Here is a 14063-nt window from a genome sequence, read left to right on the forward strand (position 1 = left end):
GCTAAAGGTGCTTGATAGGAGATATTTTAAACAGAATTTGCAGTGATTAAAGCAAAACCTGTTCTGGGTGGAACATACTTACAAACAAAGGTGTTGTTCTTTCTGCAAAAAGCCTTTTTTGACTATCGTCTGTTAATCTGCTGTTTATTAACTAAGGGAAGCTTGTAACTAATCACAAAAACCTTCGACAGGAAGATTCAACCTGGATATAAAACATAAAGCCTATTTATCCCCTGAAGAAAAGTGAATTTAGTGCCTTCAAACAACAGTTGAGATGGTTTTCCACTTGAAATGTTTTGGAAAAAGATGAGGGTAGATATAATATGAGATGTTCAGATTTGACCTTAAATCCTGAATAAAAATGTGTCTCTCCTCAGTGTGACCCGCCGCTGCAGATCCAGGATCTGTTCCAGGACATCCAGGATGGATACGTCCTCATGGCTCTGCTTGAGGAGCTGTCCGGCTGCAAACTGGTCAGACTTTAATGATTTTAATCATTTACATGTAAACTCATGACGTCCTGGGCAGCCGTGTAACTGCTCTCTTTTTCCATCTCGTAGCTCCACGGCTTCAAGAAGTCCGCCCATCGGATTTTCCGACTCAACAACATCGCTAAGGTGCTGTCCTTCCTGGAGGAGAGAAATGTGAGTCTCTCAGAGGTTGGCTGTTTTTGAGCTGATTCCTGTCGGAGCTGCCAGTTTGTTAAAGCTGGATTAATGTGTTTTTCCAGGTGAAGCTGGTCAGCATCGATGCAGTCGACATCGCTGATGGAAACTCCTCCATCATCCTTGGACTCATCTGGAATATCATCCTCTTCTTCCAGGTACTTCCTGTCTCCCTCAGCATCTTCATTACTTTCCCCTTCTTTGACCTGTTGTTCCCAGTTATGTAGGGGTGACAGACATTTTTGACATTCAAAAAGTCTAATCAAACTTCTCCATCTCCACCAAGATCAAGGAGCTAACGGGAAACATCCGGAGCCAGTTCCCCTCCTCGTCCAGCTTGTCATCCATCCCCACCAGCTCCGACTCCGACACGTCCTTCAGCAGCACGCCGTCAGAGGAACGACAGTCTGCTGCCGCCACCATGAGGGAGAACAGCAAGGCCATAAAGAAGCTGCTGCAGTGGATCCAGAGGAGAACCCGGAAGTGTGTTGGCTGTAGAACAAAATAAAACCCAAACCGATGATGATGTCTGATCTGATCTCTTGTGGTCTCATAGGTACGGCGTGGCCGTGCAGGACTTTGGGAAAAGCTGGACCAGTGGTTTGGCCTTCCTGGCCGTCATTAAGTCCATCGACTCCAGCCTGGTGGACATGAGAAAGGCCCTGCTGAGGACTCCCAGAGAGAACCTGGAGGACGCCTTCAGGATAGCTCACTACAGTTTGGGAATACCGCGACTGCTGGAGCCTGAGGGTAAAAATCACAGCTTCACATATTTGATCCTTGACTCAGTCACTGTTTGCTGCTGACGCTGTGACACATTCCTGATGTTCTGATAAGATGGACTCAAACACCAAACAAGGATAAAAACAGGCTCAGTCACAATACACTAGCAGAGTTTACTCATGTTTTAAACCCGTTGGTCCGTCTCACTTAAGGCAACTAAAACTAGTCAGAAAACATTTCCATTCATGGTTTAATTTAGTGTGAAAAGGATAATGAAACAGGTTTAACTTACTGAAGCAGCTCTGTGTTTACGAGATTTACCTGATAACAACCTGAATAGGGAATGATTGAAACCATCACCTTGTTGGCACAGCACGGAAAGTTTGACCAGTCAGACAACACTGCAAAAACACAAAATGTTACCAAGTGTTTTTGGTGTAGTTTCTAGTGCAAATGTCTTAGTACACTTAAATTAAGACAGAACTAACATACAGGTAACTTCTCAGTAAGTTAAAGGAGCTTGTTTTAAGTAAACAATTCCTTAATATTGATTTAAAAAGTTTCACTGCAGATTTTTCATTTATAGCATGGGAAAAATATCTTATTATAAGTGAAATATTTTTTAAAATTCATATTAAGGAGTTGCTGACTTAAAACAATGTCCTACGTCTTGCTGACAAGTTATTTTTCCAAGTGTTCTGAGATATTTTCACTAGAAACTACACAAAAAATACTTTGTAAGATTTTGTATTTTTGCAGTGAGGGGAGTTGCAGTAGCTTTATCAGAAATCAGCAGGTTGTATTCAAAGGGCAAACATCCAGATTTCCACTTTTCACTAGACTGGCTTCAGTGAAACACCTCCATGGAAGTCCTTAAAATAGAGCAGAAAACAAAAGGTTGAAACTGTTACGTGATTGGTCACAGCTTTAAGGAAATTTAACCAGTCAAAGCAGTAAAGTAAAACAAGTGGAACCATCAGCTGAAAAGGTCAACCTTCAGTCAAACTTGCATCCTGGTGTTACATTGATATTATTTGGAGCTTTATCAGTTTATTCTTCACTGGAAACAAAACCAGTTTGCTCCTGTTTTAACCTTTGTGCTGTTGTGTCTCCATCTGCTGATACAGAAGCAGGAATGTTTAACTGGTGCATCAAAAAAAACCAGTTAGATCAGGAAGTTTGATGAGAGATTAGATGGTGCATATGTTATATATGCAAAGATTCTTTAAAGGTTTTCACACTTTTTCAGTACCTGATAGTAAATTCCTGGTTATTGGTGATAAACAGCACCATTAATGTGTCCAGTATTTTAAATAATTGAGCTTCGCTAATTGTTTAATTGTAATGGTCTTCAAGTGGTTCATTAGTAAAAATTTAGGCTCCATGATTAAAAAAGTGGCTAAGGTGTTCTAAATTGATCTTTGATGGTAAAATATATTATGTGTAAGGTATAAAAGAAGGTGTAAGATTAAGCACCGTTAATCTCACACCTTCAAAAAAGATTTACCCATTGATTATTGAGAAGAATACAGATAACTTTCAATATAGAAATTTAAATTGAAACAGACAAATTAGTTTTTAAAAAAGAGATGCCTATTATTTTGCATGCACTCTGCAAAGTTCTCCTAAGTTCTCAGGGCTCACCTTTTCTTTGGTATCAAAGAAATGGTCCAGGTATCAATATCTGCAGACCTCACACATTCTGGACACAAACTGTTTAGACTTTTACCTTCAAGTCGACGCTATATAGCACTATTTGCAAAAACAGACAGTTTCTTCTCCCAGTTTGTCTCTTTGATGGAAACTATACTAAAGAATTATACTCATGCAGATATGCATATTTACAAAAATACCTTTTATTCGCCAGCAAGTCCTTTTATATATTTATATTTAAAATGAGAGCAAAGTAGATTCTAAGTCAGATTCCTTGTTTTGTGGAGAAACTTAGAGGTTAAAACTGATTCTGTTTTTTTTTTCTGTGTAGACGTGACTATAAATGCTCCAGATGAGCAGTCCATCATCATGTATGTTTCCCAGTTCCTGGAGCACTTTCCCGGCACACAAGAGGTAACAAAATGTTACTCTAGATTTTTACAGGTTCCGATTCTGACAGAATAAAACTTATGAATATCTGTGTTTCCCTCACAGTCCGAGGAACCCTCCCAGGTGATTGAACGAAGCGTCTCCATGGGCAGACTCAACTTCCGTGACATTGACTCGGAGCACATGAGGAACGGAGCCCATTTCAGCAGAGTGAAGCAGCGTTCCTACATGTTCCAGAAGGACTCCACCCAACCTCCACCTAAACTCCTGATCTCCTCAGTGTCGGAGGACAGAAGCGTCTTGGAGCCGCGTTTCAGGGTGGCTGCAGCTCGATCGTGGTCAAGCGACGACATTTTATCAGACCCCCCCCACGCCGAAGACGTCTCCATCAGAGAGACCGGCAGCGACGTTCTGCAGGACTTTGGTTCCCCTCAGCAGTCCTTCACTCACTCACCCTCATCAGTACCAGAGTCGCTGATTGGAGACTCTGCCATCAACTCTCCAGACTCCTGGATGGAGGGGGAGCTGAATCCGGACCGGTTCTGTGAGAGTCGCAGTGACAGCTCTTTATGTGACAGTGGGACGGCCTGGGATGTTTACCGGGCCACGCCGGTGGAGGTGATGCCGTACGATGAGGGATTTATCTCCTCCGTTGAGGACCGAGCTCCTGATGAATCCATTATTGAGACATACATTGATGAAGGGATGAGCTCTCTGGACAGAATCGATATGGAGACTGAGAGAAACCAAGAAGAATCGGAGATCACTGAGACTCTAAACCATGAACCAAACTTGGCAGCTGATGTTGAAGAAACCAAACTTATGGGTGTGGATGAAATTGCAGTGCAACAGGCTGCAGTTCCCAGAATACAAGAACCTTTGGATAGGGTGTGTGAAACAGGACTGTACCGTTTTGATGCTGGAAATCTTGAGAAATCAGATCAGTTGAACCAGTTTGAGCCTTTCTTTTCCACTGAACCACCTGAAGAGATCCCTCTGATTAAACAGGATGGAGAAGGAAGTCACCAGGATGGACAGTTTCCTCCTGAGCAGACGCCTCAGGAGGAAACTGATTCAACTCCAGAGGATAAATTAGAGGAGCTGCATGATACGTCAAAGAGTTTTAATGAAGGGAATGACTCAGCTGTTGAATGCCAAGATATTTTAAGGGACTTCTCACAGTGTGAGGAGACCAGCAGCTCAGAAACATCAAATAAACATTCAGTCAAACCAAGTCTGAACATTCCTCTGATCTCCATTACCAGTGAGCCAGAGGAAACGGATGAAGAGACAGAACCTTACCCAGTAATACTTGATCAGGACGAACATGAAGATCAGCAGAGAAACCCAGAGGTCCAGAGTTTGCAAGGTCCGGATCCACCAAGCATTGTTTACAGTGAGGCTGATGGACAAGAACCTCCAGAGATCCCATCCAGTTTGATACCAGAGAACAATAAACCAATGACAGACCCAGAAATTGAGTCTTTAAATGAACCAGGTGACCAGAATGGGACTCATCCAGAAAGTGACTACAATGATAACAGGAAACAGGAGGAAGGGCTTCCTGGGAACCATTCCCTGGAAGATGGATGTGACAACCAGCCTGAGAATCCTAACGGAGACGGAAAGTTTCCATCTGATGGACACCGGGACACACTGACTGAAAGGGAGACGGAGGACAGCCCACAGAACCTCCTGGACTCTTTTGATGGCTTCCAGAACGTTCTGGATGCAGAACCTCAGAAGCTGAACGGTCAGATAGGGATGCCGTGTTCTCCACCAGCAGATTTACCCAGAAACTTGGAGCAGCTGTCGCCTCACTTCGACAGACTTTCTCCCATAGAGGAGCTGGTCGGTGACCGGATTGAACCCATGGATCTGTTCTACCCGGACAAAGAGGAGTCCGTTCTTCCAGAACTTCCTGACTCAGACATGCAGAGGTGGCCTTCGGTTCTGAGCGTCTCTGCTCTCCAACCAGCGCCACCTTCAGACAGACCGGAGGACCTACAGGTGGACTTCCTGAGTGGAGGAGAGCAGGATCGTGTAAGATTTCTTTTATTTCTGATGGGTTCAGAGTCTGGATCATGTTGTTCCTTAAAGAGATTCTGGATTTCAAAAGCATTCAAAGAAAACAAATGTTTAAGGCTGCAGCTAACAAATAGTTATCAGTTATTCTGATGATTAATTGGTTAAATTTATTGGATAAATATTGAAATAATTTTCACATTCTGCAGATTTTTTGCTGTGCTTTTTTATATAAATTATTAGAAATACACTAAAAGATGCAAATTAGCCAATAAACCTTTTGCTGTTTTAACTAAGAAAATAAAAATTTTATTGTGTAAAATTCAATCAAATCCTTGCAGTAAATGTTTGATCATTTGATGCATCTGCAGCTAAAAAAATACTTTTAACATCAAAATGTGAAAACTAAGCCCTTTCTGCTTGACTTAAATTGATAGAAGGCAATCTGTTGATTAGTTTTGGAATAAGCATTTAATAATTCGATTTTTTTAATTTTTATTTTTTAAAGAATTTGAACCAGATGAATCTAAAAAAAATGCAACTTAAGAATTTTGGATAAAACGTACAGATGACGTTTTTTTAATTTTAAATGCAAAATGTATATATTTTTTATACAGTTTCGGTTTAATTACTGCTGAGAAATTGCCTTTTTTATGAGTCTGTGCACTCCAGTTAACGATTAATTGATTGCTAAATTAGTTGCCGATTATTTCAGTAATTGATTCATCGCGATTAATCAGATTGGTCGTTTCAGCCCTAGTTTTATTATTCTACAAATGATCTAAATGATCAGTTCAGCTTCATAGTTTGTTTAGTTGCTGGACAAAATTCAAATGTATGCAAATGACTCTATGTGGGTGTGGTGGTGTTTAACAGGGAACTCTGAGTTAGTTTGGTAACACAGTGAACTTACTGAGCCTGGCAAAAAAGAAAACAGAAATAAACCAACCATATTTCTGATATTATTGATTATTTAGAAGATTTCAAATAGAAGTTATCTCCTCTGATTTGTTCTGATTTTCTCTATGATTCCTTCTGACTGATTTATTGTTTTGCTAAAGGCATCTTAACTTTTTTTTAACCAATCAGACGCCTCCTGATTCGCCTCTATCCCAGGAGCAGTGTCTGATGTGCGGAGTGACGATCGGCGCTGATGTTTCAGAAGCAGACAGCAAAGCAAGCTCTCTGAGGTAGGGCTTCTATTCTGGTACTGTGAGAACCAGACCAGACCCGAGGGACAGCAGTGGGACCGTTCTGACCCAAATCCTCTCTGTCTACTCACAAGTTCCCAGAAATGTATCTGAGAGAGCTGCAAGAATGAATCACTGCAGCTTAAAGACAGGAGGCGAGGATTATAGACGCTAATGTGCTTCAATTAATTCTTACATCACAGATTAACTGGGTTCCTGTTCTTCAGTCGGATTCATGTTTGTAATCCTGCAGACTGTCAGACATCAGACCTGTTTTTCTGACTCCGTCATGTTTCAGCTGCAGCCTTTTGGGTTCTGTAGTCATTGAAAGGGATTCAGTCTGCATCAGAATGCATGAATATACTGCAGGAATAAAAACATATCTAGATCATGAATGTCCTGGTTGTTCCAGAGTGTATTGATAAAACCCATTAACAAACTGCATTTGATGAGTACTTCATCACAGATTTTCTTTTAGTTCTAATTTAGAAATTGTTTGATATTTGCGTTTATTTATGATGGTAAAATGTGCCTTTTTGTTATTTGGCACATCAATCACAGACAATAACTTGACATCAAGTACGGTAGAGGCAGCAGTGAAGTAAAAGTAAAAAATACTGCCACCTGCAGGTGGGAGTTAGCATCATCTGTTTAAACCCAATATTTTTGACAATTTTTGTGTTTCCCCAAAAGTTTGGGGATTTTGAATTTCTGAGAAACTTTTGAGGGTCTAATTGGTGTTATTTGGGAGTAAACAGATAAAAATGCTTCATTTGATGAAAATAATATTTAAGCTCACCATTGTAATGTTGAATAGGAGTTCCTCTAGTCTAGAGCAGGGGTGGGCAACTCCAGGCCTTGTGGGCCGGTCTCCTGCAACTTTTAGATGTATCTCTACGTCAACACACTTGAGTCAAATAATGAGGTCATTAGCAGGACTCTGGAAAACTTCACTTCACTTAGGAGGTGATTCAGCTGTTGGATTCAAGTGTGTTGGACCAGGGAGACAACTAAGAGTTGCAGGACACCGGCCCTCGAGGACCAGGATTGCCCACCTCTGGTCTAGAGGGCCACATTACAAGCTATGGCGGGCTGGATTTGGCCCACGAGCCTTGAGTTTGACACACGTGTCTTATAGGATGTTGAGTGATTTATGGTTGGGTAATTTTATTTTAGGTGCACTGCAGAAATACAAAATCTTGCCAAGTCCTTTTAATATAGTTTTTTAGTTCAAATATCTTATATATAAAATATAAATATAAAATAAAACAAAACTGACTTACAAGTAACTTTTCAGCAAGCTATAGGAGCTTGTTTCACATCAGTAATGTCTTAATATTGATGAAAAAGTAGTAGTTCCATTTTTCCCATGTTAAAAATAAAATAATCTGCCAGCGGAACTAATATTTTTTCATCAATATTAAGTAATTATTGTCTTAAAACAAGCTCCTGTATCTTGCTGAAGATTTACTTCTAAGTTATTTTTGTCTTACTTCAAGTGCAATGAGATATTTGATAAGATTTTGTGTTTTTGCAGTGTGGGGGATTTAAAATCAGAAGAAGAATGATATGTAATCTATATCTGCAACTTTTTGAAAAACAATGCATATATCAAGGGGATTGAGGATTTTATTGAAAACTTCCATACAGCTGTCACATGAAGCAACAGTGAACTGAATTTTCCAGTATCACAAGTCTAATTGAAACTGAGCCGAAGTGAAATGAATCCTCTGAGAGCTGCTGTAGTTCTAAAGGGAAATAAACAAGACGGGCGTTGAAGTCAATAAAACAGACTTCAAATTAAAGGTTTCAAGATTTCCTGATACTATAGCGTGTCTCGCTCTGTGACCTGACTGATGGATTCTGTGTTTTAGGTTGGACTCGGTCCACATCCCTCCGGTGCTCCGACACAGAAAAGGAGGTCGCCTCTCAGACTCCACGGTGAGTTCAATCCTCTGGCTTCTTTTCTGTGGGCGCTGGTGCCTTATTGATAGTAAATAACAATAATTATTTATGTCTGACAGGACAAACCGAGAGCTGCGCCCAGAAGAGCTGAAGCTGAAGACTCTGATTTATGGTGAGGACACCTCTTTTACATTCTGCACCACTCTGTTTATCTGCAGCTATTTAAAGAGATGTGAGCTCAGAGTGGTGTTGAGCACGTTGCACAAAAAGCAGAAGGAACAGAAATGTTGCAGCAGAAAGGGAGTCGTGGGATGTTTTCAACCCATTCTATAATCATCAAATTCACTTTGGATTATGGCTCAAAACTGCTGATTTCATTTGGACTGCATTCAAAGACTAAAATACCTGGGGATAAAAATGCACCCCTACAATCCATCTGATCCTAAATCTGAATTTAATCATCCTGTGGTCCGGCTTCATTTTCCTGTTCCAAACCCTAAGCCTTCTCTGATGAGTTTAAACATTGCCCACAATTATGTTCTCTTTATGATGGGAAAGAAATTAAAGATGATGATGGGATAGATTTACTTCTATCTCTCCCCCTGGTTTTTAACTGACTTTTTAACATTAAAGACGACCTATGAAGTACCTGGCAACAAAAAAAGAAAAAGATTACAAATGGGAGAAGTAAAATGAATAAATAAACCACCAAGAAACAATGAACTACTGTTTATAGACTGAGTCTGTAATATATTGGAAAACTTTGCATTATTGTGGTAATAAAAATACATTAGTTGTGAAAATCTTTATATTTGTGAGTGTATTTCCCAACACAGCTGCTGCTACTTTGTTTCCAGACTTCCTCTGAAAAGAAAAGAACATCCTCAGGCTTTACTCTAATCTACAAAAACCAGTGGGAACCCTTACCACTTAGAAATATTTTAAAAACGGCTATAAATCAGTGTTACAGACTGAAATGTGCTTCAGCATAATACTTTGAAACCTTCTTCTGCGTCTAAAGTCTGCAAAAGGTGTTTTCTGTAAAGCTCTGCCTGCAAAATCTTTTATCTCCAAATTTAGATATTTTTAACAAGTCCTCAGGGAATCTGTGTTGACTTTATTTTTCAAACCTCTTCTGTCTTTTTTTGTCTAAACCCTGAGCCGTCTGATCCGAGTGAAGCGTTTCTGTGTGTGTTTTTCAGGTGGAGGGAGAACTGGGAGCTGTGTGTGCTGCTGCTGCTGTGGCTGCTGCTCTACTCCTTCATGGTTCTCCCACAGATAGACCTGAAGACGCTGCCGAGCCTGCTGCTCAACCGATAAACACCCACGCCCACACACACCCACGCACACACCCCCACACGCACACACACTTACTGAAACACACATTAAACACTCTGACACTGACTCAGAGCTTAGCTACCGCCCTCCTCTTCATCACTGACTGCACTCCAGCTTAAATTAAGGCTTTTTATTCTTTCTTTCTGACTGAATTCATTTTGTTTTTGATTTACCTTTGTAAAAACAAATATATATATATATATATTTGTGTTATTTTTGTGTTATTTTAATAGAAAATGTTCTGCTTTTATGTAAACAATGAAGTCTACAAATGTAAATTTACAGATTCATAAAGTTGGGAGAATAATTAAACCTGCTACTTTAAATTTTAATCACTCACATAGGTCTAATCATCAGCGAGAGAATAAATAATTTTATGGATATTATGAAAAGTTTCTGCGTAACTGCCGAGAAAACATGCCGCCACAGGAACATTTTGTAAAAAAAACAAACAAATAAAAAAAAACAATAATTTATCAATAAAACTTTCATTTTCTGATATATCTTCATTTAAGATATGGAAATTTAAACTTGAGTTAGTAATTTTTTTGACTGTTATAGCCCCATAAAAATGAATTATTACCAAGTAATTTTTGGTTCATTTTAGCCACAGTTACTTTATCATTTTATTTTTTCATCCTATCGATGAAAAAATAAAATTTCTCAGTCTGAAATGAGACTTAGAAATTCAGTCTCATTTCATTATTAAGTCCAGACAGTTATTTTAACTATAATGCTGCCTGATGATGCAAAATATTTGGTTTTGAAATACTCATTTGCAGATATGAGCAGATTAACAGAAGTTTGGGTTTTTGATGCTCCACCTTGGAGCATCATTTATTCTCCCCTGGTTCTCTAACGTTCTGCACAGACTCAGTGACATTTTGTCATTTTGCTGATCGATCAGCTGGTTCATTCTGAAGGTCTACATCTGCATGCTAATGTGCAGAATCACAACGCTGTGAACTGTGATAAGTTTCTGTTGCATTTGCAGGAAATTTTACTTTAAGAAAACATATATAAAGTCCTGTTTAAAGTTTTAGGTCTTTGCAAAACTTGAACCAGGAAATAAATCATGCATTCGGACTGAATCAAAGCCGGTGTGTATCAGGGGCTGTAACGCTGACAGATCTCTGATCTGTAAATAAAACACAGTTACTGAAGATTTATGAAGACAAAGAATGTTAAAAGTTGGTCAAAGTTGGCTGTGATTTTTCACCCACATCTGAACCAGTAATGTATTCCAGTTTGTCCAGAGAACATTTTAAAGGGTCTTAGAGATATTCACACTCCTCAACATTTTCCATCTTTTGTCACTTTACAAACACAAACTTCTGTGTGTGCAACATGGATCATCATGCATAATTGTGCATTGGAAGTAAGATTACTTGGTTTTCAAAGGTTTTTACAGAAACAATTTGAAAATGTCAGCGTTATCTGAGTTAATAGTTTGTAGAACCTTTTTTCACTGCACTTAAGGATGTATGTTTGGGTTTATACCAGCTTTTCACTTCCAGAGGCTGAAATTTGTGTCAAGCATGTCAGATTGGATGGGGGGGTCTGTGAACATCTGTTTTTAAGTCTTGTCACTGATTCTCGATCTGATTTAGGTTTGACCTTTGACTAGGCCATTCTAACATATACTTTGAACTAAACGGTTCCATTGTAGCCCTGTTGTGTATTTATAGTCCACGTCCAAGTCACTTTTTCAATTCTAATACTCCAGTATTATGGACCACTTCATGTTGAATCCAAATGAAATGCACTGAAGTTTGTGGGTGTAATCGTACAAAATCGGAAAAAGTCGAAAAGGAGTGAAAACATTTTGTTAATATACCTTGTGGCTGTGTGGGTTCAGTATCTGACCTGCGGCAAACAACTGTCTGAGCATGCTCAGTTTGTCAATCAGGAAATAGAATTTACCTCATGTTCAGAATGTGAATAATGTGAATGTGATCCATTTAAGTTTATTCACATAAGAAAAATGAAAAGGAATCAAAATCTTGATTTAATACAAGGAAAGATTTGGATTACAGCCTCATAGATGGATCCAGAGTGGCATCCTGTTTATTAAACCTGGAACATGTTACAGTTTCTGCTCCTTTACTGTGACTCTGGACATTTTGGACAAACATTCCTGTCACACATTGAGACTGAACTATCATATAAAAGACTGAAGCAAGATGTAGATTATCAGTTCTAGATTTTTGTATGTTTGTGAAGTTTGATGGAGCCTTTCTGATGGTGCTGCACTTTGTAATGAAGAAATCTGAAGAAACAAACTGCCAAAGATCACGTTGGATACATTAACTCCACCAGCAGATGAACATCAGGTCACTGGTTTCAGCAGGATTTCGCATGTAGTGTTTTAGGAGACTGAGTGGGAATGTTTGGATCATAAGATAGGGGGAATGGATTCTTGATGTTTGGAACACTTATTATTATTATTATTTTTATTTTTTTTCACTTTATTTTAATCATTTCCGTGTGAAACCACCACCAAACACTGAACTTTCTTCTTCTGCTCACCAAGCTTCTCCCTGCAGCATCTCCTCCGTCCACTGGGTGGCAGCAGAGAGGCTGCTCATTACAGTTTATCTTCATCACTACTGTGTGCCTGCTCTGGATTTGCTATTTACACACCTTTGTGCTAATTGTACACTTATTACTGACTGACGTCTGTAATCAGCCTCAACATTAGAACCACTTGGAGGAGAAATATTACACTTCCAGTCAGAGGACGATTCAAACATTCATATCCTTCCAGAACCCCCATGACCCGGCTCCAACACGACTCCTGCTCAGGAACGATTAAATGCAAAACAGACCAATCCGATCAGAGACACCAACTCAACTACCCTCAGGACCCGCAACATACACAGCCAATGACTTACATATGTCTTGTTTTCATACGCTCTGACCTACTGAACATTACACAAACTGGTTTTAATCTTCTGGCTGTTTGTTGCACTGTTATTATTATAAGAAATATATGTAAGGATTTTGTAAAATTGTCAAAAATCACTGAAGTTCTGCATTTAATATTCTATTTTATTTGCATTTTAATCCAGCAGAAATCAGTCAGTGTGAGTGATTTGAGTATATTTTATGTATATTATTTACCTTATTAGGTTGTTACTGATGCATTAAAGTACCCCTAATATGGATATCAACAGATTTGTCCTTTTTCTTTTGGTCTTCTGAAATGTTTTCATATTTCTGCAACACATTCTGAATGTTTGAAGGATGCTAGGTGGAGCACTAGAGAAACATATTGACCAAAAATATACGCTAGCAGTGAAAATGCTATTTCAATTGGTTGCTAACACAACTACTCAATCAAGCAATCACATGGCAACAACTCAAAATATTTGGGTGTCTAGACATGGTGAAAATGGCTCGGTAAACATCAGAATGGGAGAAGAAATGGGGTTTAGGTGACTTTAAAGGTGCATCGTTTGTGTAGGCCTAGGTGGTCTGAGTAGCTAAGAAACTGATCAGAATTTTGGTGCAAACAATGTAAAAGCATGAATCCATCCTGCCTTGTATCAATTCTTCAGGTTGATGGTAGTAGCATAATGTGTGAAGAATGATTTCTTGAGATACTTTAGTACCGACACAAACATGGTTGAAACCCCACAGGCTACCTGAATATTGTCACTAACCATTTACACCTCTTTAGAAGCGCTATGCCGCCATATTGTGATGGCTACTTCCAGCAGGATAGTGCATTATACCACAAAGATCCAGTCATCTCAAACTGGTTTCTTGAATGAGTTGCAATGGCCTCCACAGTCACCAGATTTCAATCCAGCAGAGCACCTTTGGGAAGTGACGGAATGGGAGATTCAAAACATGAAATGAGAAGTCGAACAATCTGCAGCAAATCTGTGATGCTATCTGGCCAATAAGGAACTTGTTGAATCTACAACATGGAAAGTGGTACAGCAAAGTACTAACAAGGTGTATCTACTGAATTTGCCTGCTAGTGTCAGCAGATAATATTTTTTAGTTTATGAAAACAGCAAGTCTTTGGTTCGCTAATGCTGTCAGATATTTCTGAGGAAGAGAAAAAGTAGACAAAGGTTGTGTAGGATCCACACATCTAAACTAAAAAAATGGGGTTGGATAGAGAATGATATCAACATAACGCCATCAAACATTTGGAGATATG

At 39.3% G+C, this 14063-nt stretch overlaps 1 protein-coding gene across 2 annotated transcripts in view; it reads left to right on the forward strand.

Moving 5' to 3' along the window:
* The window catches only part of clmn (calmin), a 28687-nt gene extending 18600 nt beyond the window's left edge, over positions 1 to 10087 (forward strand). Inside the window, exons 3-14 of one of the 2 annotated variants that reach the window (XM_023352986.1) lie at positions 378 to 473; positions 561 to 644; positions 731 to 823; positions 952 to 1148; positions 1222 to 1415; positions 3373 to 3455; positions 3537 to 4460; positions 4497 to 5474; positions 6546 to 6646; positions 8521 to 8587; positions 8671 to 8723; positions 9754 to 10087. In XM_023352986.1, coding sequence (XP_023208754.1) covers positions 378 to 473; positions 561 to 644; positions 731 to 823; positions 952 to 1148; positions 1222 to 1415; positions 3373 to 3455; positions 3537 to 4460; positions 4497 to 5474; positions 6546 to 6646; positions 8521 to 8587; positions 8671 to 8723; positions 9754 to 9871 — 2988 coding nt within the window. In that variant the 3' untranslated portion in view covers positions 9872 to 10087. Of the gene's footprint in view, positions 1 to 377; positions 474 to 560; positions 645 to 730; positions 824 to 951; positions 1149 to 1221; positions 1416 to 3372; positions 3456 to 3536; positions 5475 to 6545; positions 6647 to 8520; positions 8588 to 8670; positions 8724 to 9753 lie in introns of both variants that reach the window. The other variant, XM_005814305.2, reaches the window with a different exon arrangement.
* The last annotated feature ends 3976 nt before the right edge of the window (positions 10088 to 14063 follow it).

The sequence above is a fragment of the Xiphophorus maculatus genome, chromosome 19 (genome assembly GCF_002775205.1).
Source record: "Xiphophorus maculatus strain JP 163 A chromosome 19, X_maculatus-5.0-male, whole genome shotgun sequence".
In the NCBI taxonomy this organism is placed as follows: Eukaryota; Metazoa; Chordata; class Actinopteri; order Cyprinodontiformes; family Poeciliidae; genus Xiphophorus; species Xiphophorus maculatus.